At 36.4% G+C, this 27,849-nt stretch overlaps 5 protein-coding genes across 5 annotated transcripts; 2 read left to right on the top strand and 3 right to left on the bottom strand.

Annotated features, from left to right (window-relative positions):
• Positions 1-11,882: 11,882 nt before the first annotated feature.
• Positions 11,883-12,787, top strand: LOC133034359 (uncharacterized). The gene is made up of 2 exons (XM_061109429.1): positions 11,883-11,956; positions 12,124-12,787. The coding sequence occupies exons 1-2, from the start codon at positions 11,883-11,885 to the stop codon at positions 12,785-12,787; spliced, it is 738 nt and encodes a 245-aa protein (XP_060965412.1).
• Positions 12,788-17,099: 4,312 nt separating this feature from the next.
• On the top strand, positions 17,100-17,826 carry LOC133033991 (uncharacterized). Its single transcript, XM_061109027.1, has 2 exons — positions 17,100-17,476; positions 17,580-17,826. The coding sequence occupies exons 1-2, from the start codon at positions 17,106-17,108 to the stop codon at positions 17,719-17,721; spliced, it is 513 nt and encodes a 170-aa protein (XP_060965010.1). The 5' UTR covers positions 17,100-17,105; the 3' UTR covers positions 17,722-17,826.
• Positions 17,827-18,379: 553 nt separating this feature from the next.
• LOC133034360 (uncharacterized) lies at positions 18,380-19,921 on the bottom strand. Its single transcript, XM_061109430.1, has one exon. It carries the CDS (start codon positions 19,919-19,921, stop codon positions 18,380-18,382), a length of 1,542 nt encoding a protein of 513 aa, XP_060965413.1.
• A 52-nt stretch (positions 19,922-19,973) lies between these two features.
• On the bottom strand, positions 19,974-21,606 carry LOC133034361 (uncharacterized). The gene is made up of 2 exons (XM_061109431.1): positions 21,396-21,606; positions 19,974-20,890 (listed from the first exon to the last, which is right to left on the bottom strand). Exons 1-2 carry the CDS (start codon positions 21,397-21,399, stop codon positions 19,974-19,976), a joined length of 921 nt encoding a protein of 306 aa, XP_060965414.1. The 5' UTR covers positions 21,400-21,606.
• Positions 21,607-23,132: 1,526 nt separating this feature from the next.
• On the bottom strand, positions 23,133-26,080 carry LOC115721115 (calmodulin-binding receptor kinase CaMRLK). Its single transcript, XM_030650360.2, has 2 exons — positions 24,323-26,080; positions 23,133-24,097 (listed from the first exon to the last, which is right to left on the bottom strand). The coding sequence occupies exons 1-2, from the start codon at positions 25,791-25,793 to the stop codon at positions 23,460-23,462; spliced, it is 2,109 nt and encodes a 702-aa protein (XP_030506220.2). The 5' UTR covers positions 25,794-26,080; the 3' UTR covers positions 23,133-23,459.
• Between the last annotated feature and the right edge of the window lie 1,769 nt (positions 26,081-27,849).

Raw genomic sequence — 27,849 nt, forward strand, 5'->3', positions numbered from 1 at the left:
GTTGTTTTTTTAACTACTTACCAAACACTTTTTTGTCACAGCTTTTTTGAAAAGCAACTTTTAATTTTTTCAAAAGCTGTGCCAAACGGACTATTAGTAGTGGCGTTGGAAAAATTATTTAAGTTTAAATTAGATTGGAGGTATTGTGGGCCCTCAGTTTATTATTAGAGAAACCCTAATGGTGCATTACTACATTAAATTGGTGTGAAATCTTCACAATATTTTACTCTAATGACATACCAAATTATGCACTAAATTGGTGTACACTAAATTCTACACCATTAATGATATTGAATTTTGAATCTATACCAATTTAGTGTAAAAAAAATTCTTCATATTCTAATATCCTTATTTTATTTTATTTTAAAAAATAAGCTTACATTTTAATCCTCAAGTTAAAATTTATTACAAAATAATTAATTTAAAATACTAACATATTTAAAAATACAAAATAACAATAAAAAAAATATTAATATTAAATAAAATAAAACAACATAACTATAAAACGAAAAAGAACAAACATAAAGAAAAATAAACATTAGTTATATGCACTTAAGTATTTTTTGAGAACTGATATTTTTGAAATGCTTGATATTCTTGGTGAATTCTTTTCTATTATGGCAGCTCGCTTGCCGACCTCCCATTGTGATGCCCTCCATTATGGTGATTGGCGACTCGCTTTCCGTCGTCACTTAGGTTCTTTACCTTGGTGGCTTCATGCATGAAGCGTTGGATATAGTCTTCTAGTGACTCGTTGGGCCTTTGCTTAATGACAACTAAGTCGCCCAGCTCTGTCGGCAGCTGTCGGGCTGAAGAATTAGGTATGGAATAACCCTTCAAACTCATCCCAAGAGGTGTTCCTCCCTGAGGGTAGTTTGGTGAACCATTGTTGTGTCGTGTCCGTGAGGGTTGCAGGGAAGATTCGACATCTGAGATCGTCTTTGATCCCTTGAAGGTCTATTTGGATTTTGAAGTTTTGAACATGAGTCAAGGGGTCTTCATTATCCATGTACTTGCAAGTAGGCATTTTGAATTTTGCTGGAATGGAGAGGTCATTGATCGTTTGTGAGAAAGCAGACCCCCTCCTCCTTTGTAGTTCTAAGTCAGTGAATTTCGGGGCAGTTTGATCCTTGACCAATCGGGTTAACTCATCCAACCTAGCCTAGATCGCCAGATCTGTGGCTGCTTGGGGTTGGACAACATTAATGCCTGTATCAGCTTGGCTTCCTTGAGCTGGCTCGGGTGGATTTGCTATGTTTGAACCACGGTTGTCCTTATTCCTATTGAGGGCATCCCAAAGGTCTCCACCCCCTAGGGGCCTACACGTTCAAAGACTGACCCGGATCTTGGCCTTCCTCTTGCATTTTGATTGTCAGCCCTTCCATTGACGGGGGGAGGTATTCGACCATCTCTACCCCTTAGGAGCGGATTTTTGGGTTAATGTTGCCTATTAGGGGCATACGGCCCTCCGGCTTTGTAACCCCCCAGCCAAGGTTTTAGTTGATCATTGGTCTGACTTTCAACTTCGCCATCACCATGATTGTCGGGGTTGTTAGGACGATGATCACTATTGACCTCGGGGTCTTCCCTTCTCCCCTAAGCCTACTGTTTCTCAAGTGATCATTTCCCCCTCATGGTTGGTCGCAGGGCTGCCACTCTCTGTGTTGGGCTATCCTTTCAACGTTTCTACCACGGTCACCATTGTTGTTTCTGGAGTTTTCCCTACCGCTATGTCTTAGATGAACATTATGGGAGTCATCTCGTCCCATATAATGATCGGGTAGGACTTGTTCATCTAAGGGAGCGGTGGATTGCTGTTGTGGCGAACCCTGTTGGAGGGGTGACTCTTAGCCCTCTCTTGGTTCATTAGGCGTTCTTCAGGTCCGTAGACCACCCTCTCCCATTGGTTATTCGGGGTATGGACTTTTCGTGGATAGGTTTAGTGGTCTTGAGATATTTGTTGGGTGAGTTTTTTTGTTGAAATAGCTTTGAATTAAGTCGACAGCTTCTTGAGTGTGACGATCGTCACCTTGGCGCCTCCTCATTTCTCGAGCATGATCTTCCAACCAAGATTGGAACTCTCTCCTTTGGTTAGGGAGACTTTCAGTTAGGGCCGCTCGAGTTTGAGTTTGCTCTTGGTGTACAGTTTGGAACTGTCCTTGCATTTGGTCTATCATGTCTCGCAATTGATCCATCTCTGGGTCAATTCCTTCGATATCCACATGGGGTTCATTCCGTGGTCTAAAGACACCAAGGCCATGACCGGTTTGAGTTTGGCCCATGCAATAATTAGGTGGGACGGAGTTTCCAGTATTGCCCCTTCTAGTGGCGCCGTGAGTAGCGTTGCCTCCAGTGGTGGTGGCATTGGTGGTACGCCCAACCGTTGTCTGCCCAGCTGTGGAAGTTTGGCTAGTGGTCCCGCGACCATCAGTAGTTTGGGCAACATCATTAATGGTAGTTGCACCACCGTTACCAGGACGCGGGGGTCGCTCTCCATTATTTTTAACTCAATTGCTCGTTGATGGAACTTGTTGGCCATTATCCATCTCCTCCCCATGAGGTCGTTCTTGAGATCTTTTGGTTAGAACAATTTTTTCCAATAAAAAACTTCAAGATTTTGGTTGAAGCTCTCAATGAAAGCACCAAAATATTGACGGGATTTTTAGCTAACAGACGCAGAGTCGTAATAAATGTGATTTAAACCAAAATCTTAATAATAAATGTAAATAATGATACCAAAATTTGCAATAAATGTAAGGAAAGACACTAAATATTTAAAGAGGTTCGGTCTCAAATGTCGGTAATAGCTTACTCCCCTTGTGTTTTATTAATCAGAGCTGCAAAATTTAAGAACAAGCTCTTGAATGCAAAGAATAAAAGAGTATTTTTTCTCTAAGTGCTCAAAATTGCAGATCCCTTTCCCAGATCATGGGTGACCCTTTATATAGGGAAAAAGTTCGGTGCTTCTCGCTTCAGGAGATGCGACCAACGCGGAGTTATCTCAACTGTCTGCTTAGTTTTTGGAGGTGGTTGAAGTCTAATTTTTATGATAATATCTCGTTATTTTCGTGGGTTTGTAACTGTCTTTGAGCTTCTTGTAGGATTTGAATATTTGAATTAGCCAATAACGATGAGGGTCTACCAAGGGTGTGACATGGTCGTTAATCACCTTCGCGGATAGAAGCTAATATTTGGGGGTGAGACCCCCGAGACCCAACATGAGGAGGGCGTCAATTGCCATCTCGGGGTGACCCTCTGAGATCCCTTCGACGTTGTGGGTAGTCTTGGTGTCATGAGGATGTACTCATATCAACCATGTCTTTGTTGGGTTTTGTGCCCTAAATAAAATTCATTTCAATATAATCAGATTTACTAATAAAGATCAGAAATCATTTTATGTTTCATGGTTCACATGATTTATTTTATGATTATAAATTCTACTAAGTCCAGAACATATGTATTTGTTCATGATTATAGTGTTGTCAGCACAGTGGAATATAATCATGTTTATATGTTCGAAAGTTTAATTCCCTGATTTGTCAGTTCACTGGATTTAGACTGGCATGATAATTAGCGATATGTATACTTACACCTTGGATAAGTGTTATGTCATTTCTAGGGTATTGGCAAAGTTTACCAGTATCGGATGTATGGAGTATACATTGGAAGGGACCGATATTGAACTTTGATTAGATATGATAAATTTACCGTAATATCTATTCAATTCAATATCACCTAGTTGATCCTAGATCAAATGATCTTAATCCTGACATGATTAGGTTCGATCTCAATAATGTTATTTGTGTTCTTTAATTTGTTAGTTAAGCCTACTTTTTGCTCAAGGTGATACGTACATTTCGGGAACACGATAGTACAATTGAGTGGGAGCGCTAAACATATATATGGAATCTATAGCTTCTATAGGTATTTAGAAGTGAAACGATGATTTCCTTCGAGCTTGACTGAATAGAGATAAATGATTGAGATCTCATTTTAATGATTATATTATTTCACTAAAATATCATTTATAGGTGGTCAAGTGTTTTAAGGATAAAATACATTGAAAGGGTGTAACGGTAATTTTATCCCTATGCAATGTAGATCATTGTTAGGTTATATTTAGCCTATGTTTCGGGTCTGAAAAGTAAGCATTTTCTCGTCTATTGGTGTCTTTTGGAGCGGTTTTACGCTTGATTTTCATTGTTTCAGGTTCCCGGGGTGTTAAAGTTCAAATTCAGTCAAATGGTGAAAAGAGGGGACAAACTGGCGAAAAATTGGAAAAATCTGCTCGAGAAGCATCAGTAGTCGCGACCACCATTGAGCCAGGTCGCGACCCTTTTCTGTGGTCGCGACTTCGAGATTTTGGCAGAACCTCTGATTTTCGAGGTTTGCCTGTAGTCGCGACCAGCTTATAGGCTAGTCGCGACTAGGTACAGACATCGTGGTTTTTGACCTAATTTTGATTTTTCTCTCAATTGGAGGCACACCTTTCATCCCTATATAAGGAATACGATCCAGAAGGTCAAATTAAGCAGAAAAAGACCTAAATAGTGGATGAAGGTGGAGAGGAAGCTATCTTGAAGACCCGGAGCGATATGACCTTCTAGTTTCTTTCTTTTACCCTTATTTCTTTCTTTTATGTTTAGTTTTGTTTCGGATTTAATCATGGATGTTTTTATTGTTTTTATGAGCTAAATTTCCCACTAAGGGAGGATGATGAATGTTGTTTAAGTTTATGCCTAGTTAATAAATAATTGTCATTCCTCCATCTTGATTGTGAATACTATCTATATTTGTGTTTAATTCCATGTGCAAGATTGATCACCTTTTACATGTTTAATGATCTCAATTCGAAATCTGAAAAGTGAGAATTGAGAATGCTAAAATTGGATAGTCTAGGTTTTGATGTGAAACGAAAGTATTTACATAGCCTTTGTGACAAAAAGATTATTGCTTAATGCTGATTTCATGTTGATTTAATTAAGAAGTTAATTAGAGAACATGAGATTTAGAACCTAGAAGATCTGAAAAGAGTTAGGCTAATTTATAATCTGTCATTCACATTGAGAAAAGGATAGCAATTAGGTATTAACATTGGTAACTTAACAACATGATTCACCTCCCTAATCTCTCATCTTGATTAATCTTCATTTATTCTTTTAATTTTCTGAATTGTTTTATTTTATTCACAAAAAGTATTGTTTTACCAGATAGAATCATAAGTATAATTTAGTAGTACTTAGTCTAATTCCATGTGGTTCGACCTCACTTGCGTGAGATACTACTTGATTGTGTATACTTGCGTAGTAACCATAAGATTCGTAACAATCATCTATAGAGGATCATTGATTATTGAGATTATAACAATAGATAATTAATAGCATATCTATATCCTGGAACATATAGAGCGTTCTATATGACTGAGAGTGCAATTCCAAGTTCTATGAGTAGATGCAATGAGGAATTAATAAGTTAGTGGATTTACTTGGTAAATTTTAGATCAGCTTATTGGAAGCTCGGTTGTATAGGCCCATGGTCCCCATACTAGAGTAGACCATACTGCTTGTAAGACTCGGTTAATTGATTTTAATTAATCAATTATAATTCTAAAATTAGACTATGTCTAGTTTATGAATTTTTCACTAAGCAAGGGCTTAAATGTAAAGAATAGAGTTTATAGGGTTTATTTATTAATTAAGAGACTTTGTTAAGTCTAATTAATAAATATATTAAATGAAAATATTATTTAATAATTAATTTATAGTTATTAATAATTGGAATTGGCATTTAAGTGGTTAAATTAGAAAATTGGCGTTTTTGAGAAAATAAGATGGGAAAATAACAAAATGGCAAAATTGCAAAGTGGGCCCATTATCCAACCCATGGTCGGCCACTATGCATGGATTTTACCTTTTATTTTTCAATTATTTTAATGCTAATTAAATCTAACCTAAACCTAGGTGGTTACCTATAAATAGATAGTGATGGCTCACACTTAAAGATTGATGAAATTTAACTTTCAGAAAATTTTCCTGAGCCTTCTTTCTATTAAGCTGAAACCACATTCTCTTCTTTCTTCTCTTCATAATTTCATACCTTGAGTGATAGAGTGAGTGCCCACACACATCAAGTGGTATCTTAATCATAGTGTGTAAGACTGTGAAGAATCCAATCAACAAGAAGGAGAATCGGGCTTAAGAAGGAGAGAAAGAGATCCAGGTTCAGATCTTGATAATACTCTGCTACAGAAAGGAATTAAGGGCTAGAGATCTGAACAGAAGGAGTCATTATATTCCACTGCAATCAATGTAAGGTTTTCTTAAACCCTTATGTGTTTATTTCATTATTTTAGAGAATTCATATTAGAATGTTAATGAAACATACTTGTTAGTAAATCTAGATCCTGGTAAAATAATTCCAACAGTCTTACGTAGGTGGAATGCATGACTTGTACTATGAGGGTGTAGGGGGTAGGGTATACCCATAGACTAACCCTTTAGGGGGTAAGGGGTGTACCCCTAGACTAATCCTATAGGGGTTAAGGGGTGTACCCTTAGACTAACCCCTTAGGGATTTAAGGGGTGTACCTCTAGATTAATCCTTTAAAGGTTAAGGGGTGTACCCTTAGACTAACCCCATGTAAATCATTACATTTTAGGTAGGGGTAGTAGTATATACCCCCTAGACTGGTTTGACTATCATAAGTGTGTAGTGATCATTTATCCCGTTTATGAGGGTGCTAGTCCACCGTCCCCCTAAAGGTAGTCACCTTGCTCAAGCTAGGGGGAAAGATGATCGTCAAACTTCTCTTCCAACGGTCATGACAATTGGTCATGAGTAACGGTCATGACTTTACACATTCTTTATCAATTCAGTCTCGGCATCCTCATGCCACGTGTCATCATTTTTGCCACGTCACTATTATCAAAATTTGGGTAAACACTACTCAATATGAGCACCTTAGACCTCTATATATAATGTTTAGGATATTTCCATTTAAAATTCTAACTCATAACCTCCCATGAATGTTATGGACTTAATATTGATTGTAAATATGAGTAAAAGAGATGTAACTCATGCACACATAATAACTCCTATAGTATTAAGAATTTTAAATAAAGATATTTAACACCTTTTTACACACTTGATATAGGTGATAATTGTGGAGGTTACATATAGTAACAAGTAACTTCACTATATATTACAAAATATTGACAACTCAGTATATATTGTTATATATTACATATTATTTTTTTTATTACATACATATATTATTATTCAAAATAATATAACATAATTATATATATTTATATATGACAATTTGTAGTAACTACTAATTATTTAGATACTAGTTAGTAAGTTTTTTTTTTTTTTGAATAATAATTAGTAGTTAACCTTAATGTTGCATGCCAATTAGTTTTTTTTTACCAGTGCTTATGATGCGATTAAGTATAATACAACAAATTATTTTAAATACTAATATTTATAATACTATTTTTTGAATGGAAAAATGGCAACTTTATTAAAGACAATCAGCCATTACAATGTTCAACAACTCAAATAGTGAGTTGGTTACATCAAAAATATGAACTGACGAGGAACAAGAGCTACGTACAAGAAAATGTCCGGCCTTATTAGCAATACATATAACAAAATTCAAAGAAACAAAAGGCAAATCTACAAGCAGTTGCTTGCAATATGAAACCTCAGGAGATCGAAATAGGACAATAAACACACAGAATGCATTGCTTGGACTGCAACTAGACTCTAGACAATCCATTTCAACTGTAACCGAGTGCCATCCTTGATATTTAATCTAGCTTAGAACCTCCTTAATACCCAGTATTTTAGCCACTTAAGTGGAGACACAACCAGAATTGAGTAAAGTTCAGACTTCAATAAGAGTACCATCACTATTCCACAGCCAAAAAAATTCGAAGCTTGGAAGATAGCTCCATTAACATTTACTTTAATCGTATTGAAAACAGATTTGATCCAACGCTCTTCCTCCATACATGGTCTATAGGAGAGGCTCCATTCTTTTTTGTTGAGCGCACTTCCATTGATTAAAGTTAGAATGTGCTGAGAGAACAACCGTTGCAACTGTCGAAACTTTTTGATTCCATAACAGGTCATTACGGGCATTCCATATAGCCCAGTTGATCATTAAAGCCTCTTCCACACTAGAAGAAGAATTCACATCAACAAGATTCCAGACTGTGAAGCTTGTCTTTGAGGCCTCTCCCTGTCAAAACTCCTGACCTATTCCAACAAGAATTGGCAAAAGGACATTCAACAAGGACGTGTAGGATTGTTTCTTCTTCTCTATTGCAGAACGGACAAAGGAGATTATATTTATGATAGTATTAAGTATAATACAACAAATTAGTTTAAATACCAACAAATACCAAATTATATAATGTAACATCAATAAGTAGTCAAAATGAAATATAACAGAGCATTTATATTATTAAATCATATTGAATACTTCTTTTTATACCTTATTTTTCTTAAGAGTATTAATTATATGTGACAACTCATATAATTTTTTGAAAGCTAAAAATAAAAAATAATAACAAGAAGATAACAATAACAAATAGTAACTAAATAAATCATTAGTAAATTGTTCACGTTCAATAAAATAAAAAAAAAATTATACTTTCTTTATTTAATAACTCTTTTAAAAATAAAAGTAAAATAAATAATGAAGGAAATACATATAAAATTAATTTTATAAAAAAGAAAATACATTTCAATTAAAGCAATATGATTATAATTAGATATAGAACAAATTATAAATATATATCATACATTACTTATTACTAAAATTTGGGGTATATTAATTTTGTATGATAAAAGAGTAATTAATTTCTATATTATGTGTTCTTATGTAAATTTTTCTTGAGAAATTTATTATATTAATTTTTGTTATTTTTTTACAAAAATACTGTCAGACGGTATTTTTTACTTTTTTACTTTATTTTTTTATAAGTTTCATACTGCAGTATACTGTGTTAAGTTTTACTGGTGTTTTGTAGTTGTTCTAATATTGTTTTGAGTTGTTCTGCTTTGTGTTTTACTAGTGTTTTATAAAAATACAGTATTTTTGAAAAAAAATTCGTGTGACAGTATTTTTGTAAAAATTAACCCAAGTTCTAGTATTTTTGTAAATTTCTCATTTTTCTTTCTTTAGTAAAAAAAGTAAAGCCCATGAAGGCCCAAGATCAGATTAACAGCCCATTTAATATCAAAAGCATACATATGGAGCTTCTGAATGAGCTTAGAATCGATCGACTAATAAAACCCAGCTTTGCTGACGTCATCGATCTACGTAAACAAAACCAAAAAAAAAAAAAGCCTAACTGGCGACATCCATCCGAGCGGTTGAAATAAATGGGTTTAAGCAAAAATCCTAATTGTCGAGCGAATTAGGCTAACTTATTCCAATTATTATTTTCCTTCAAAAATCATTCCAGTTTTTATAATAATATTGAATTTTAAATAAAAGTTTACAATTTTATTATTAGGAGAATATTTTTTATAAAAAAAAATACTATTTTATAAAAAATACTATTTTTTTATAAAATAACTGTAAAATAACAAAACAGAGCAATTAAAATAATAGTAGAACTACTAGAACAATTAAAAAAAAAAACGTTGAACAACTGTGAAAACTTAACATAGTACACAGTATAAAATTTATACAGTATTTTTGAAAAAAATACACATTATTTTTTTATAAAAGAAAAAATTGCTCCAATAAAAAAATTAAAATTTTCCATATATGGTGTAAAAACCCTAAAATCATATGGGTTAAATAGGCCAAAAAGAGTAAGAAAAAATGGTTGATTCTTTTACTAAGGGCATCTCCAATGGAGAAACTTAAATTTGGTGTTAAATTTACACCAAAATCTACTATTGCAACACCAAATTTTTTTTCAATTCCAACCACAATACTAAAAATTACACCAAATATTATATTCTTTATTATTCTATTATTTTATTAATATAATAAGAATATTTTAATACTAAATATTTGTTAAATTCAATAAATTATATTAGTAAATATTAAATTTTTAATTTACAATTATTGAAATTTAATTTTTTTTTATATTTATTTTCAAGCCTTATGCTATTTTTGACAAGTGTTGCTCAAGCTTTGTTGTATTTGTGATAGTTTAATTATTGGTAATAGTCTAAACCGCAACAAATGTACCGCATCGCACCATTTTTGCGGTGCTGTTTCTGCGATTTTTTAGTTTCGCGGTGCGGGTGTGATTTGAGAAATTAGAAAAACCGCATGTGTAGATTGGTTTAAAAAAAATGGTCAAAAACCGCACTACCCGCACTGCAAACACCCTAATATTTTTTTAGTATACTTAAAAATATAAAAATACAAACAAATACATTTATAAAAGTTTTGATTAATATTTATTTATAATTATTTAGTTTTTTTAAATATTATATGATTATTAAAAAGTAAAAAAAAAAATTAGTGTTGTCTACAGTGCCCACCTAAATATGGTGGGACACTCTAGACAAACCCAAAATTGATGTTGCAAATGCCGTGCGGTTGGATTTGCTTTTAGTGTAATATCACCCTATTATTGAATTTTTGCATGTCCATTAGAGATGGCCTAAGCAACTCTTATCTAAGCCCTCACTAAATTCCATCTTTCTAGATGTTTTTGTCTACTTAAACATCAAAGAATTTTCTACAGCAAAACCACATAGCTCTAACAAGGTGGGCAGGGACAGACCCAATTGTTTTAATGTGGAGTCTATAGTCCCATTAACAAAAATATTGCTTTTTAAAAAATTAAATTAATTTTTTTTAATTTAATAATTATAGACTAAAATAGTAGAAAAGTTCTCACAAAATTTTTTAAATCTAGTAAGAATGACTATAATATATATATAAATATTTTTTAATAATAAAAGGCCCCCGTAAAAAACAATTCTGGGTCAGTAAAGAGGAGCGGAATCTCCACAGATGGAGAGTCGCAAATCATCTATTTCTAGTAATTTAACTTGGAGAAATTTTTTGATATCAACAAATACATTATACACAGTCATTTAAAAAATAAAATTAAAAATTTACCTATATACATAAAAAAAAAAATTATTTTCAGATGATGAACTCGATTTAGGCTTAAGGCTTTTGTATCAATAATACATTGGCTTTATAAGAAAATTACTTAGTCAAAGTTTGAGAAAATCCATGCTACTATATGATCAACTCGATTAAAGAGTGAAACGAAAGAAGGTTCCATTCATAAAGCCTTACACATAGAATTTCATCTTTAGTCATTTCTTCCTTTCTTTTTCTTTAACCGGTTGTCTTTTCTTTTTGGTATTTTCAGATAAAGATGATAACCTAATTCACCCATCATCTAAAACTTTTCATAGCAAAGCCATGAAGTGGGTAGAATAAAACAATAGATCGATATCATTGATAAGCTTTTATTTGGTCCATTATGTCAACTTTTTCTTTACATTTTTGTTTTCTGATGTTCAACAGCAAATTAATTATTTTTGTTTTCGTATATAAAAGTTGTTCATATATATATTTTGACCAGTTGCAAGTTGTAGCATGTTTCATTAATTGCTTATTCAATTTATTAGCAACTAAAACATCTTTGTTGGCATTAAAAATTAGTTGGATCTCTTATATGGGTAGACAAAAGGATGGGATTCAAGATTGACCAGCACAGTACTGAGTAGTGCTTGGTAACATTTATTTTAAATAAATTTTTGTATTTTTAATATTAAAATATATATATTTGATAAAACGGTTTTCAATTTTTAAATAAAAATTAAAATTTTTAATAAAAAAGGAAAATTGCATTCAAAATTTAATGATGTGTGTATTTAAAATATACATGAAAGGTGAATGGGGTATTCAGTTGGAGTCTGACTTGTGGAAGGTTCTCTCGAAAGTTAAAGTCCCCCCAAGGTTCTTCATTTCGCTTGGAAAGCTATCTCGGGGTGTCTCCCAACTCGTACCCAATTGCGTACAAAACATGTTCCTGTTGATCCTCGCTGTGTGTTTTGTAATTCTGATGAAGAAACTATTTTTCATGTTTTGGTTGGCTGCCATTTTGCTCAATCGTGTTGGCATAGGTCGGGTGTGGGGTTACAGTTTTCTGCAGAATCTACCTTTGTCGATTGGTTTAAGGCATTTCTGTCAGGGGGTCGAGTGGCTTTGGTGGATGAGCTCTTGATGGTCGCATGGGGTATTTGGAAAGCTCGAAACGAGCTTCTTTGGCCGGATCGCCCTTCTCAGGCTGCGGATGTGGTTCGAGTGGCAAGGTCGTGTCATTCTAGTTGGCTGTTGGCTCAAGAGAACAGGTTTGAACTGCTGTTGTTTGATGCTACTGTTGTTGGTAGCAGTGTTTGTTGGGAAAAGCCGCCTGTTGGGAAGTTGAAGATCAACACGGATGGGGCAATTTTTGAGGCAACAACTCAATATGGTACGGGCATGGTCATTAGGGATTGTCATGGAAAGTTAATCGAAGCTAGTGCCTCTTTGCATTCCGGGGCTTGTCAGCCGGCTGTGGCTGAAGTATTGAGCGTCAAGGAGGCCCTTAGTTGGTTGAAGTCGAAGAATTTGTCCAATGTGCTAGTTGAGACAGATTGTATTGCTGTTGTTCAAGCTCTTAATAGCTCGGTTGCTCTTCCATCAGTTTTTGGTTTGTTTGTTCAGGAGTGTCAATTGATTCTTTCTTCTATACATAATGTTTCTATTTGTCATGTTAAACGATCTGCTAACAAAGTCGCACATTGAGTTGCTCGCGGTGCTTGTTTTTGGTCTGATCGTCTTTTTACTGAGAGCAATGTTCCACATGCTCTTCAGTCTATTGTGATAGCGGATATTGCTGTTCAATGAATTAATTTTGTTCAAAAAAAAAAAATATACATGAAATTGTTACACCTTGTAGTATGACACTGATATTTAAAGTAGTGGATTTGAATTTAGATAAATACAAGGGAAACTTACAAAAATACTGAGAATTGGATTAATTTTTACAAAAATACTGTCACACGGAAAAGTTTTCACAAATACTGTGTTTTTATAAAACACAAGTAAAATACGAAGCAGAACAACTCAAAACAACAGTAGAACAACTAAAAAATATCAATAGAACACCAGTGAAAACTTAACACAGTATACTGCAGTATGAAACTTATAAAAAAATACAGTAAAAAAATAAAAAATACTACCTATTTTTGTGAAAAAATGACAAAAGTTAGTATAATATATAAATTTCCCTAAATACAATTGGGATTAATTAAAAAAAGTATCAAAGTGTTATGTCATGTATGCAATTTTTAGAGGGAAATTTGATATATTATGCTAAAAAATGATAAAAATTGTTTAATTATACAAAAATTTTACACATAGGAAAAGGGTGCCTATTTTTCAATTTACTTCCAAAATTACCCCCAACCTTTCAATTTCCCCCCATTCTCTCTAACAGCCCTCTCTCTCTCTAACAGCCCTCTCTCTCTCTCGAACCAGCACCACCTACGACAACCACACGACCCACGACAACCACACGACCCACCCACTCGAAGCAGACGACCCACACGACCTACCCACCCCTCCGTCGAACCCACCCACCATCGCACCGTCGAACCCACCCAGGCGAACCCACCCACTGCACTCGCACGAATCTCGGAGCACCGTCCCCGCCATTGCCACCGTCGACTAAAAGAGGTATATTTTGGATTTTTTTTGTTTAATTTATCTTAGAAATATGCCTTAATTTATGGATAAATCTGTGGTTAAACTGAAATTGTTATTTAGTATGTGTTTTTTGTGATAAATTGTGCAAGAAAAATCTGGGCAAATTATGGGTTTCGTGGTAAACTTTGTTCTCTTGATTTCGTGTTTATGCGACGTTATGCGATTTACATGCGATTTTTGTGCGATGTTTGCCTAGGTTAGTACTTCTTGTATGTTTAGCGACTTTAGGCGACATTTGTGCGATTTATTGTGCGATGATTGACTAGGTTAGTACTTCTTGTATGTTTAGCGACTTTAGGCGACATTTGTGCGATTATTGTGCGATGTTAGGCTTATGGTATAGGTTGTGCGATTTTAACAATATTATGCGATTAATGTGCGATTGTTGTGCGATGTTAATTGACAGGATCTTAATTTGTTAGTTGTGGTTGCTCTGTTTTTTTTGGCGATCTTATGCGATTATTGTGCGATCTGTCTGCGATTCGTTTTGACTGTCACCTAATTTATGCGAGTTTTGGCGATGTTTGTGCGATTTGAATGCGATTTTAGTCTAATTAAGCTTTCTAAATGCAGATGGCTCCAGAACTTATTCTGCCATTGTCAGAGCACTTTCCAGGGCGTATAACATACAGAGGTAACGGATATTTTGCTTCAATCAAGGCTAAATTTGAAGCTTTTAACTTGACTGGGAAGGTGAAGGAGACGCCCTTTGGTGTTTTTTGGAATGCCAGTGAATTGAAATTCAGTGGGGTTATTGTCCATCAGTTGTTACTAAGGAAGAAGAAAGTGAGTGAGGCCAAAAATGATGAAGTGTGGTTTTACGTGGGTAAAACCGAAGCTAGATTTGGACGGTCTGAGTTCGGTTTGATCACGGGCTTAAAGATGAGCGGTGGTCCTTCGTCAGAAGAATTGACTGCACAATGTGATTCTGATCGGATCTTGCGAGACTACCTCAACAACTCAAAAAGGGTGACCTTTAAAACCCTTTGGCTAGCGTTTGAGGCTTGCGATGTGGCTGACGATGTATACAAGCTGGGGTTGTGTGCATTTGTCGAGGGTGTTCTGCTGTCACGGGCCGAGGGTGTGTATATCTGGACAGATATGCTAAAGTTGGTAGAAAATGAAGAGAAGTTCTTCGAGTATCCTTGGGGTCTTCTTTCTTATCAGAAGTTGTTGTCTTCCACAACTAAGAATATGCAACAACTTAGGCAAAACTACATGGATAAGAACGATAAGACCAAGAAGAAACACAAGAAGGATAAAAAGGTTACTCAACCTGAAGCGAAGTACAACGTGTACGGATATGCTCCTGCGCTGCAATATTGGGCATTTGAGGCCATGCAAGTTTTGGGGAAGAAGTATGGCCAGTGCAAAGGGACTCGATTCCCTCGAATGTTGAACTGGAGCACCCCCGACACAGTCACGAAACATGATGTGAAGCAAGCTGATGTGGCTGCACTCTTTGAGAAAAGGGTACGTGAATCTTTTTCTATTTTAGCGCAATTATTTTTTGCTTTAAGTTTAATCTGTGTTATATGCGATATTTGATGCGATATTTTGCGATATTTGTGCGATTTACTTTACAGTGCATTATTAATGTTCAGTGACTAATAAGTTTTTTGGCGACTTTGTGCGATCATAGTGCGATGTTGTGCGATTTTACTTGCATTGCTTATAAATTTTTACTTGCATTTGTTTTATTTGTTTAGCGACTTTATGCGATTCTTGTGCGATTGTTGTGCGATTTCTTGGAAGTCTCATGTTTTCCACTTGTATTTTTGATATTTTTGTGCGACTGTATGCGATTACTGTGCGATTTTGTGCGATTTTAGATTACAGTAGCAAATATAGTTTTCTATGTATATGTAGTAGTTTTTTGGCGATATAGTGCGATTTTTGTGCGATATGTATGCGATTTTTTAGTTTTACGCGATTTATTTGCGATTTGTGTGCGATTTATTTGCGATTTACCATGATCTTTGTTTTTGCAGATGGTTGTGCTTCAAATCTTGTATCCTCGGAATTGGGAGGTTGATTACTGGAAGGACAATTGTGAGGGTGAGGTCCCCACAGTGGAAATGGGGTTGGATGAGGTCGAAGAAACACAAGCCGGGGCGCAAGATTCGACTGCATTCGAGACCCAAGCCCAACGGGTCGCAGAATATGTGGAAAGGTCCAAAATTATTCCCCCATCCCCACCCAAGGAAACAGCAGACGCCTCCACATCTGCCACCGTGCCCCCAACCCCTGCCACTGTGCCCCCAAGCTCTACTCCACCCAATGACTCCGACTACCTCTTGTTGGCTAAGAGATTGGAGAAGGTAGAAGCGCAACAAGTTGCGATTCTTACTGCCCAGACTGAGATGAAGGCTGACTTCAAGAGAAGTCAGAAAGAGATGAAGAATCTTATCATGGATCAAATTCCGACCGTGATAAGTTTGTTACAGAAGCAGCCTTCGGAGCCGACACAACCATCAGGGCCGGCACAACAATCAGACCCCACACATCCATCCGACCCGGCAGAGCCATTACAGACGGTACATCCATCACCGCCGACATATGATGATGATGATGATGTCTACCCGGTAAGATTGGCAACCTGACGCATGTGACGTTCCTTCTACTCCTGCAAACGCCATTGTCATTTCGCTGGGTGATACTGAATCTCAGGATGTGGAAGAGTTGCAGGGGCCACCAGATGGAGTGGAGTTCTGTAGGATTAGGCGAAAGCGGAAGCCGGTTTTCTTGAATGACTACACTGCTGGGAAGAAGAAACAACGACATGGGCCCGTGGTAGTAGACACCCTGAAACCGGCGGACCCCCGGCTGTTAAAATTTTTCCAGAAGTGGATCACTTATGCTAGGGACAATGGCCGTCCTAGGGATGTTCACACTGGCGAAGCCACTAGATCGTGGTTCGTGAAGTTGATGGTGCTGAACGAATGGCTCGAAGATGCTGTAAGTTATTTCTTAACAGAATTAATTTATTGTGTTTTTTATTGTTTGTGCGACTTATATGCGACTTACATGCGATTTATATGCGATTTATACTCACTCTAAGTATAATCTGGTTTATGCGACTTTATGCGATTTGCATGCGATGTTTGTGCGATTTTTGAGACAATTTTGGTAATTTGCTGTGCGACTTGTATGCGATTTGTTATGCGACTTTTATGCGACTTCTTTCTAACTGTTTTCATTTGGAACACAGCAAATTGATGCCATGGCGCACTTATTGAGAAGAAGACGGACCCTATACCCAGAAGTCTACACCCGAAAAGGTGTAGTTTTGGACACATCTGCTCCACAATTATTTTCCATGTTTTGGAATATGTGTGAGGGTGACAGGAGCAAGATGAAATGGGATGAGAGCGTCATGAGTTACGTGCAGGGGATACCGCACAGATACTTGCCATGTTGGGAGAAGCAGGAGTACATATACTTTGTGTTGCACCTTCCGAAAGAGCGCCACTGGGTGGCAGTTGAGGTGGATATCGAGAACTGGGAGATCATTGTATATGATTCTGATATCGGTGCCACCGTTGAGGCAGCCATGGAGTCATATTTGAAGCCTTACAGCGACCTCTTTGCAAATCTAATTCGAGATAGCGGTTATTTCCAATACAACAATTATGTACATCCGGTGGAGTTGGGCGATCTCAGTCAGCTCCTACCCCTCCATTATAGACGAGCTACCTCGGAGGTTGTACCACAAACGAACAGCAGGTGAATCTCTTTTTCTTTTGTATATTTTGAGTAATTTATTTAATTTTGCACTCCATTATGAATTACTTAACTTAATTGTTGCTAACATTTACTTTTTTTTTAGTGGCAATTGTGGAGTGTATGCCATGGAGCACATTGAGCACTTGATGCTGGATCGGTCGTTGGAGCATGTGCATGATGATAACATGCTCACCTTTAGACATAGGTGGTGTGTGGACCTATTTTACCAGAACTTAACGTGGTAGTTTTTTGAAGGTTTTTACATTGTTAATCTTGTACACATAAACTCCCATTTTGTAATTGTATTATAATCTCACCAAATTTATATATAACAAGTAAATTTAAAGCTATTTAAATTGTTGCTTGTATCAATTTATTTCTTTTTTAAATTTTTCATAAATACTGTGAAAAGATGACTTCTTGATAAATTATTTCGCTAGGAATCGCATTAAAATCGCACATTCATCGCGCATAATATCGCCAAAATACACAAACTAACAAATCTAGATTTGTTCACATCGCAGAAAAATCGCACCATAATCGCACAATGTCGCCAAAAATACAGAACCAAAGCAAACTCAAAAACAGGATCCTGTCAGTTAACATCGCACAAAAATCGCACCATAATCGCACAAAGATCGCCAATCACTACAGAAACGAGCAACCAAAAAACAAGATCCTGTCAGTTAACATCGCACAAAAATCGCACAATAATCGCAGGATATCGCCAAAATACAAAACGAACTACAAACTAGCTCCTGTCAGTTATAAATCGCACATTAATCGCATAATGTCGCCTAAAATCGGTAAACAAACCAAAAAATTATTAATCTAGGAGAAAAAAGCACAATATCCAACAACCAGCAATACAACACATATTCATTTAAAAATTGGAGAAATGGTTCAAACTCGAGCTTTGCATGTAGCTCTGTTGTGCCCTGAACCGTGACATAGCGAACAATGACGAGGTTCCACTACCACCTGACCACTAGACGGTCGACGCTTCGTCGGTCTTCTACCTGCATTGCTCTTCCTAGGCCGACCTACTGGTTTTTTCTCCACTGGTACCCCGATTCTTATGTTCTTGATATGTTCCGGTAGTACCCACTCATCCTCCTCGCCAACAATATTAATTGTGGCATCGTAGGTTTTCTTCCACGTTTCTTTAGTGTAATATGGAGAGCAAAGTGTGTACACGCTCACATTCTGACTAACTGCTGCGGCACATGCATGTGGACAAGGGATTTTCAGCATTTGGAAAAGTCCGCAAGTGCATGTTCTCTCCACTAAGTTCACATCACCACCTCTCTCACCTTGAGGACTCGTACCAACGTTGAACAATTGGGCACCATTACGAAGGACACTCCTGAACATACCATCTTTGTGTTGATCCTTTAAATCATTTTCAAAAGTAGTAGCCAAAGGAGTAGCGCACTTACTAGCCTTTTCGAGACGAGAAGCAAACCAATTTTGAAGTGTGAACCTGATGAAGTCAACCAAAATAGTTACTGGATATTTTCTGAATTCTTCTGTCACCTTGTTGAAGCTTTCGGCAGCGTTGCTTGTCATTATGTTGTACCGATCGCCTGGACAATAAGGACGAGCCCACTTTTCAAACCCTATTTGCTCGACGTATGTAGCAATGGCAGGTCCATCTCGTTTCAGCACCTCAAAATGCCTATCACATTCCGTCTTGTTCCATGCGTAAGCTGCAAGCCATATTTGCTTGTTGCATACATCAGTCTTAAACTTGTGATTGACATTCATAGTAATATGCTTGAAGCATGCACAGTGGCATGCTTCTGGGAAAACAACATCAACAACATGTTCAATGCTTTGATGCCTATCCGATATGAACATAAGATTTTCAACCGGACCAATGGCTTCCTTCAACTTCCGCAAGAAATACTTCCAAGAGTCATGATTCTCACTGTCAACAATTGCAAAGGCTACCGGAAACAATTGGTTGTTTGCATCGTACGCAACAGCAACTAACAGTGTTCCTCCATACTTCGTCTTCAAGAATGTTCCGTCGATACTAATCACAGGACGACAATACTTAAATCCCTTCCTACAAGCATCGAGTGACCAGAAACAGTACTTGAACCGGTTATCCTCGCTGACAATGTCAGTAATAGTGCCTGGATTCTTCTGTTCCAGCATGTAGAAGTAACCATATAATTTCGTATAAGATTCTGCTGGAGTACCCCTCTTGTACATAACTGCCTTCTCTCTACATCTCCAAGCTTTCTCATAACTCATCTTGATGCCATATTCATCAAACATATCCCTCTGTATGTCTTTTGCTTTGTAGTTAGATCCATCAGATGTGTACTTGTTCTTAATAATGTGACCAATGACCCACGGTGCTGCTTGCCGGTGATCAGAATGTCTAGAATCCAAGTTACATGTGTGTTCGTTGTGAAACACAGTAACCTCAAACATGTCACAAAGTGCCTTCTTCTTCCCCCTTAATCTCCATTTACAATTTTCATCCTTACAAGTAACGTAAAACACATCGCGCGTACTTACTTACCATCCACTCAAAATTATTTTTCAGTGCATACCTACCAACTACATTCTTCAATTCTTCCTTGTTTTTGTACAACTTGCCAAGATATATCTCCCCTGAAGGCGTACCACTAAGAGATGTTGTATACACATTATTTTCCTCTATGTCTTCCCTTGTCCACACAAGAGGTTTGAATTTAGTAGAAACTTCAAATTCAGATACAGGAGCACTATCAGAAGGACCTGGCCGACTGCTACTAGTTCCTGGTGTTTGGCGATTCTCACTACGGGGGGGTCTTCTTTGTCGCTCTACTTGGTTGCTTGGAGTTAGTTCCATCCTCAGGGGAGGTACATCTGTAGCCACATCATCATCCACACCCAAATCAACCACAGGATCATTGTTGTAAAAGGGAGCATCGAACTCATCTGAATGATGAAATTCGATACCCACTCTCTCATCATCTACATTAGTGCCAACTTGCTCGTCCAAACCAACCCCCATTTCAGTTTCTGGGACAAAGGTCCCAACAACACTTCTAGGGGTTACATTTCGGGGAGTCTGCTCCAAATTCACATTCTTCTTCACCTTTGTCACAAATAGTGGCAACAAGTTGTCCACACTCATTTTTGCCTTCATGCTCAAGAACACTCGTAGTTGACTATCTTTCACTAAAACCTCAGGTGGAAACTTAGTGCCTTTCATGTACATGTAAAGAACTTCTAACTTCAATTCATACACCAAGGGGTCCACCTCCAACTCTTCATGCAAAACTTCACGCAACTTTTTCAGTGTACAGTCAACGTCCAATATCAATGTCTTACTTTTTGAGGAATCAAATACCCAGTTGAAACCCTCCAAAGTCCAAACGCCATCATACAGTACAGGCACAAATACAGATGAATCTGTCCCAAAGAAATACAAACAGACTTACATAAAAAAATCACTATACTATGTCGCACATAATATCGCACAATATCGCACAATAATCGCTTTACACAAACATGATATAAACCAGTTATGATGTCGCACAATAATCGCACAACAAAGGAAAGAAATCGCATAAAGTCGCACAATATCACATAGTCAACAAAATCGCATGACGATGCACAACATATCGCACACCAATCGCCAAACATCATTATCGCACATAACATCGTATAATAATCGTACAAAGTCGCCAAAATTAATCATGTCATCCCTAACCTCAGATTTCTCATGAAATCGCACAACACATCGCATGATGTCGCATAAAATCGCAAAAAACAAAAAAACCCAGAAAACCACAGACTGTTAGCCACAAACTCTACCTCCATTTCAAGGACACAAAAGTCACATATTACAACTAACAATGTTCAGATCCATGCAATTCAACAAAAAACTACACTATTTACTAAGAAAAACACTTACCCATTGCTTTGTTGAGTGAGGTGGAGGTTGAGGGTGAAAATGGTGGAGGTGGCAGTCGGCCGGGAGAGGGTCGATCGGCGGCAGTGACAAAAAGGGAGTGTGTGTGAAGAGAGAGAGAGAGTGCGTGAAGAGTGAGAGAGAGTGAAAGAGAGAGAGAGAGTTCGTGAAGAGAAGAGAGAGAGAGAGAGAGAGAGAGAGAGAGAGAGAGAGAGAGAGAGAGAGAGAGAGAGAGAGAGAGAGAGAGAGAGAGAGAGAGAGTGCGTGAATGAAGATGAGAGGGAGAAGAGGCAAATTTTTTGGGTTAGAGGAGAGGGGTATTTTGGGGTCACTATTAAAAGATGAGAATAGTTATAAAATTTTTAAAAGGGTAGTATAATTAAACACCACCTCTAATGTTTAAGCATAATTTATCAAATTTCCCTTTTTAAATATACAATCAATTTAGTAATTGAATAAATGTTATATTTAGTGTAATTTTATTAAATAAAAAAATTAAGTGCGTTTTTTATGCCAATATCATTACTTTTCTTTTTGAAATTCATTACTCTTTTTTTAATCACAGTCTACTTTATACTTCTTTTATCAATATTCATTTAAATATTTTCTTTCATCATTTTCTTACACTTGACTTTCTCTTTCCTGGAAAAAAATAAAAATAAAATAAAGTGTAAAACACACTTTTATTTTTCATTTTTTAAAAAATAACTAAATACATTTTATTTTATTTTTTAAAATCAGAAAATAAAAAAAATAAATGTAATTCAATTTTCATGTTTTAAAAACTCAAAATCAAAATTTTTAAATAGGATATTCTAATCTTGTTAGTCCATTTATTTATTTATTATTTTGGAATAATTAAAATTGTTAGTTTTACAATAATCACAACACAATCTGAAAGTCACTACAGTCTTTTTTTTTTTTTTAATTTTTTTTTATAGAAGCAAGTGACTACATATATAGTCAATTAGTCATGATCCTGAAATGATCTTGAAACACCAATTAGATTACACGTAGCCCGAAATAGAGATCAACTTAGGGAATGTATGCATGTCTTTTTCCTTTTCGTAAATTATAAAGAATATCCTCACAAAAGCTAAAAGAGAAAAATAAAAGTAAAAGGTAGAAGGAATAAAGCAATAACAGAAACAAATAATTAAAGACTTACATTTATTTATTTATTTATTGGTTAAAGATAAAAATAAAGTGAAAGACTAAACGAGAAAGACTTAAGAAATGTAGGGAAAAAAATGCATTTTGATAAGAGAAATCATAAGTGGGTTTCTGTATGCTCACCTAAAAAAAACATATATATGTCACTCGGCCATGACTGTGATACATACCTTGCAATATATATTGTGATTTGCTTAGCCAATAGATATTGATTCATTTTTACATGTGAAAACTCATTTATATATGGTGAATTGGTTTGTTTAAATTGGGAATGATCCTCTTATACATTGTAATTAGTTTAAGTAGAGTTTAAATGAAAGGATTCCTCCAAAAAAACTATAAGCTAGTTTTATTTCGATTTACATTAGTTTTTATTAATTTTAATAAAATGTAGGTTGATACTTGATTGGATAGTATTTTCAGTTAATACTTACGGCTAATTTTTGAAATTAAAAACTTATTTGAATAAAACCAAACTTTTTTAAAATTGGTTTTTTTTTCAGAAACAATTGCCAGGTTTTAATTGTCTGTACTGTATATCAGAAAATTAAAATAACGTAACGTAAGTGCCAAACGTAACGTAATTATCTTAGCAAAAACAAAACGTAATTAAACTTTCCAAACAATCAACTGCTTAGTGCTTATACCACGCGACAAGGTGGCACGTGACAACACCCACCATATCAAAAGAAAAAAACTGCACCGTGGTAAAAAAAAATTATATGATCTAAATCCAAAAGAAAAAGTAATCTACATTTTTTTTTACAGTTTTGCGCCCTTGGGAAAAAATAAAATCTGTTCTTCCATTTCTTAAAAAAAATATCAGGCACGCAAGCCTAGTGCCACGTGGGATTTCCCATCTGAAAGCTGACGTGGCGAGATGAGTCAACACAATCAACCCAAAAGCAAGGTGGGATGTATGTCTTTGAGCGAACCCAAGACTTGTTGCATCGTGGGCCTTTTCCCAGGTGACTCCGCCGTACACAAGTACCCAACTCGTAGGCTCTCCACCATTTCACGCTCCCACTCATCTTCCCGCCCACTTAAGGATCCGGGTCGGAGTCTCGGGTCAAGTGCATTCACACCAACGCCTTCCCTCACCAACCTCCTTACCCAAACTACAGTCTCCGCTGTTCCGGGTCGACCCGTTAGTAGCTCCATCAAAACCACACCGAAACAGTATACGTCACTTTCGGGGCTGCAATTATTACCATCTCGTGCTCCGAAGCTCCTGAACCCGAAATCAGCTATCCGTGGCTCGAAATTCTCGGCCAACAGTACGTTTGAACTCACCAAGTGGCCGTGTACGACGGGCTTAGAACCAGCGTGGTGGAGATACGCGAGCCCACGCGCTATACCGACGGCGATGCGGTGGCGCGTCAGCCAACCCATGTGGAGCCCGTTTCCATTAGGATTCTCCCACGTGTCACTACTCCAATCTTCCACGTTAGGCTGCCCGGTAGGAAGCTCGTGCAACCATCTTTGTAAATCGCCGTTGGCCATGAACTCGTATAGAACCAGCTTCTCTTTCCCTAAAAATTTAATTCAGGAAATAAAAATCAAAACTTTGAAATTATCACGGGTATCGATGGAAGTAATCATGGCCTAGTCTGCACTTAAATTCAAACAGTCTTTAATTGAAGTAAGACAAATGAAGAGCATTTAATAAAAGCCCGTGAGTTCAATTTAAGAGGGTAGGTCAAAACACTGCCATTCATAAAAAAATTTGAAATGGAGTATTAAGAATTGTACAGTACCTGCAATGCAGTAACCGGAGAGAGGTAAAAGGTTGGGGTGTTTCAAACCGGACAGTTCTTCGAACATGAAAACAGCATCATCTTGATCGACGTCTCTGGCGTTTTCCAAGACCTTGATTGCCACGTGTATGTCTCCAGGAAGAACGGCAGTGTAGACGGGTCCACATCTGCCTTCAGCTAGCTGAGACTCTTTCCCGAAATGTGAAGTGGCGGCAATCAGATCCTTGAAAGTCAAATTCATCAACGGCTTCTCAAACATCACCACCGGAGCTGAAGATGGTTCTCTGATATCTGCGGTCCAGGACGAACCTGATTCGGTCTCAAACGCAAAGGGACCAGATTTCTCCATCTTGAAGGGAAGTTGGACTGGTTTAGAGATGGCCCATTTGTTCTTTCTCGTTATTTGTCGTTTTCTTCTGTACATCCGGACGAAAAGACAAACCACCATTGAAAACAGGACAAATGTGGAAGCAGAGGCCGTGGCCAAGATCAATGTCTTTCGGGATTTTTTCATGACTGGTTTTTGGTTTTGGTGTATTGTTTTGTGTCTGTGAACAAGTTTGTGGGCTCCTTTTTGATGGGTAATGTTAAACAAGGTTGAGTTTATACGGTTTGGTGCCGGTGCCGGAGCCGGTAAAGGTGAAAGATGGAAACTTTTAGGGGTTTTAGCAGCGTTGAGGGTGAAATTTCCAGCGGCAATGAATGCTGCTTTGCCAAATTTCTGGTACTTTTCGTGGCTAATCAATCCAGAGAAATTATTATGAGAAATGTTCAAAAACTTGAGCTTTTCAAGAGGAGGAAAATCCGAGGGGAATATACCGTTCATCTTATTATTCGAAACATCCAAGTACTTCAATGAACGGAGAGATGAAAAGGGTTTTGAGTTACCGGAAATATTGCAGCTGGAGATATCAAGGTATTGCAACTCTGTGAGGTTTCGAAAACCAGAAGGCAGAGTTCTCAGATTGTTATGTGAAAGGTAAAGCACTTTAAGATGGCGAAAACCAGAGAGCCTAACCATATTCGTAAACCGATTTGCAGAGAGATTGAGAACTTGAATAGACGAAGCTGAACCATTACTCGATGTGGGTTCGAACCCAAAAGACCCACCGAACTGATTCTTGGATAGATTGACCTGAAGTAAGCTCGGTAGGGACCAGAGCCAACCAGGAACCGAACCCTTCAAGGAATTTCCCGAAAGATCGAGACTTTGTAACTGAGACATATTTCTGAGGAACTTCCAGGTTACGATCCCTCTTAGATTCATGGATGATAAGTTGAGTTCTCTGATAAATGGCCGCGAACAGTTAGAATCATAATGTTTGAACAGAGATATGTTGAAGCCGGAGACTGATCTAAAAGCCTTCGAAACCAGCACTTGGTCCGTACTGTTACATGATGAAGAAGCAGCTGATTCCGCTTCTGCTAGATTCAGTGCAAAGATAATAAAAGCTATAAACAAGATCTTCATTTTGAGTGTTCTCTGTTTTCAAGTCTCAATAATATTGTTTCTCTCTCTCTCTACCCATCTATGAGTGAGTTAGAGAGAGAAAGACAGAACCTTTGTCAATTTATATTGAAGAATAATAGTTTCCATAAAGTTACGAGGAGAGGTTGATGGTGGAGCAAGTAGTGTATATATTGGAATAGATAGCTGGGGTTGACTTGGACTGATAATATTCAACAGAGAGACTCTGAGTACTCAATAGTGAAATTATTTTAATTATTTATAGTAGTTGGTGGTGTTGATGCCGTTGATTGTGAAGATATTTGTTTTTATTTGTTTGTTTCCGGTTTTATTCTAAAGTTTAAATAATGTCTAGTGATTTTGTTCCTTTATTTATTATTTTAATATAAATAAAATATGAAGAAATTTCCTGAAAGAAGACAAAGGAAACTCCACTCTAAAAATTTAGAAGAGAAAAAAACATGAGAGACAGAGGATTTAACCAGGGATTTATTGATTGTCTGTTTGATTATAATTGTCACACATGTGAAGCAATAACTTGCTTGTTCCACAGTGTATTCACCTGCTCTTTGATCTGCAATTTGGGTTAATTTAGTTTAATTTAATTTATTTGTTTTGTTCTTTTGTTCTTGTTCTTGCTGGATAAAGCATTTTAATTTACAAAATTATTTTCAGTTTCTTTGGTGGGGAGGAAGTGAACCTAGGCTCACCTAATCCACAAAATCCAAAACCCAGATTTGATTCTTCCATGGAATGACAACTAATAATATTTATACATAAAATAATACTGAAACTAAGATTAACTACGCTAAAGTAACCAAATCCTCAGCTTTAATTTTAATGTGAAGTTGTTCCAACAATACAAAACAAACCGTTATGTATTTGGTCTATTATTTAATCAGCATAAGAAAGATGCTTCATTAAAAAACTTTAGTCTGTTTAGAACTCGCGGAATTAACAAATATAGATATAGGGTATGTATTGTGTCTTTCTTTATGGGTATTAATGTAAATATCCTCTTTTAGAAGGTCATATGTGTTGTATATATAATACAATATGGCAGCTAAACAAGACTGAGAATCAATTTAATGGGTTTGTGTTTTGAGTTGAGATATTATGGGTTTTTGTTTTGAGCACCAAAAGTGTCTGATTATATATCCCATTTGATTGTTAATTGTTATGTTACCACTTGAATGTAGAGGATTATATGCATAGAGTATACACAAAAATAGTACAAGATATATTACAACTTGTGGTGAAAAACTACTCACCAAGATCAAGAACTTCTAACAGAAACCAATTAAGGAACAATGACACAAACAACCAAGTTGAACTAAATCTGAAAAACATAAAGAACACCTGAATTTTAAGTGGATCCACCAAAGGCTTTTCAACCTTGATGTAGTCCACTGTGGGAACAGCTACAAAGCCACACAGGTTTTGCTCTTTTTTCAATCAATAATGGAGCAGTACAAAGTTTGTCCAAGAATCTTCTTCACAATGAAGAATTGGAACCCTCACTAAATCTCTCTTCTGTTTCTAATAATAGACATTAAGTTCTAATTAGCCATATATACATAACATAGGTGACAAGATACTTGATCACATCATCACACAACTGATGAGGGAAATCAATTATGAGCATTCTAAGACTGCTAAATTAACTGGTTTGTATTCATTTAAAAAAGATAATAGATTAATCATCACCATTCTCATTCCACTTTAAGTTATATGGTTTGTATTTTTCTTATTCTGGAACATTTTTTGTTTTCACTTTAGCAACTTATTGTGAGTTGCTTCTTTTGGTTGTTGAATTTTTTTTTTTCTTTTTATGTTAAAATTGTTTTGAAAATGTGTTCAACATTATCCAATCAATACAACTTTTTTCAATGAATGAGATAGTTCTACTAAATATTATAATTCTAACTTGCATTTCTATGATACTATTTAGTGTATAACTTTTTTTTCAGTTAATTTTTTAAGACTTTAGTCATCTGAAAGCCCATCCCCAAGTCATGGTGTTGTAATAGAATATAGATAAATCTTGGTTCGTAAACCA

The sequence above is a fragment of the Cannabis sativa genome, chromosome 2 (assembly GCF_029168945.1).
Source record: "Cannabis sativa cultivar Pink pepper isolate KNU-18-1 chromosome 2, ASM2916894v1, whole genome shotgun sequence".
Classification (NCBI taxonomy): domain Eukaryota; kingdom Viridiplantae; phylum Streptophyta; class Magnoliopsida; order Rosales; family Cannabaceae; genus Cannabis; species Cannabis sativa.

Bases quoted from the DNA above. Each gene is read 5' to 3' on its own strand.
- LOC133034360 (XM_061109430.1), bottom strand. From the start codon at position 19,921: ATGTTTGAGGTTACTGTGTTTCACAACGAACACACATGTAACTTGGAT.
- LOC133034359 (XM_061109429.1), top strand. From the start codon at position 11,883: ATGAAAGGTGAATGGGGTATTCAGTTGGAGTCTGACTTGTGGAAGGTT. The intron at 11,957-12,123 runs GTTCTTCATTTC...GTGTTGGCATAG, and splicing joins AAAGTTAAAGTCCCCCCAAG to GTCGGGTGTGGGGTTACAGT.
- LOC133033991 (XM_061109027.1), top strand. From the start codon at position 17,106: ATGAAATGGGATGAGAGCGTCATGAGTTACGTGCAGGGGATACCGCAC. The intron at 17,477-17,579 runs GTGAATCTCTTT...CTTTTTTTTTAG, and splicing joins GTACCACAAACGAACAGCAG to TGGCAATTGTGGAGTGTATG.
- LOC115721115 (XM_030650360.2), bottom strand. From the start codon at position 25,793: ATGAAGATCTTGTTTATAGCTTTTATTATCTTTGCACTGAATCTAGCA. The intron at 24,098-24,322 runs GTACTGTACAAT...TTAAATTTTTAG, and splicing joins CTCCGGTTACTGCATTGCAG to GGAAAGAGAAGCTGGTTCTA.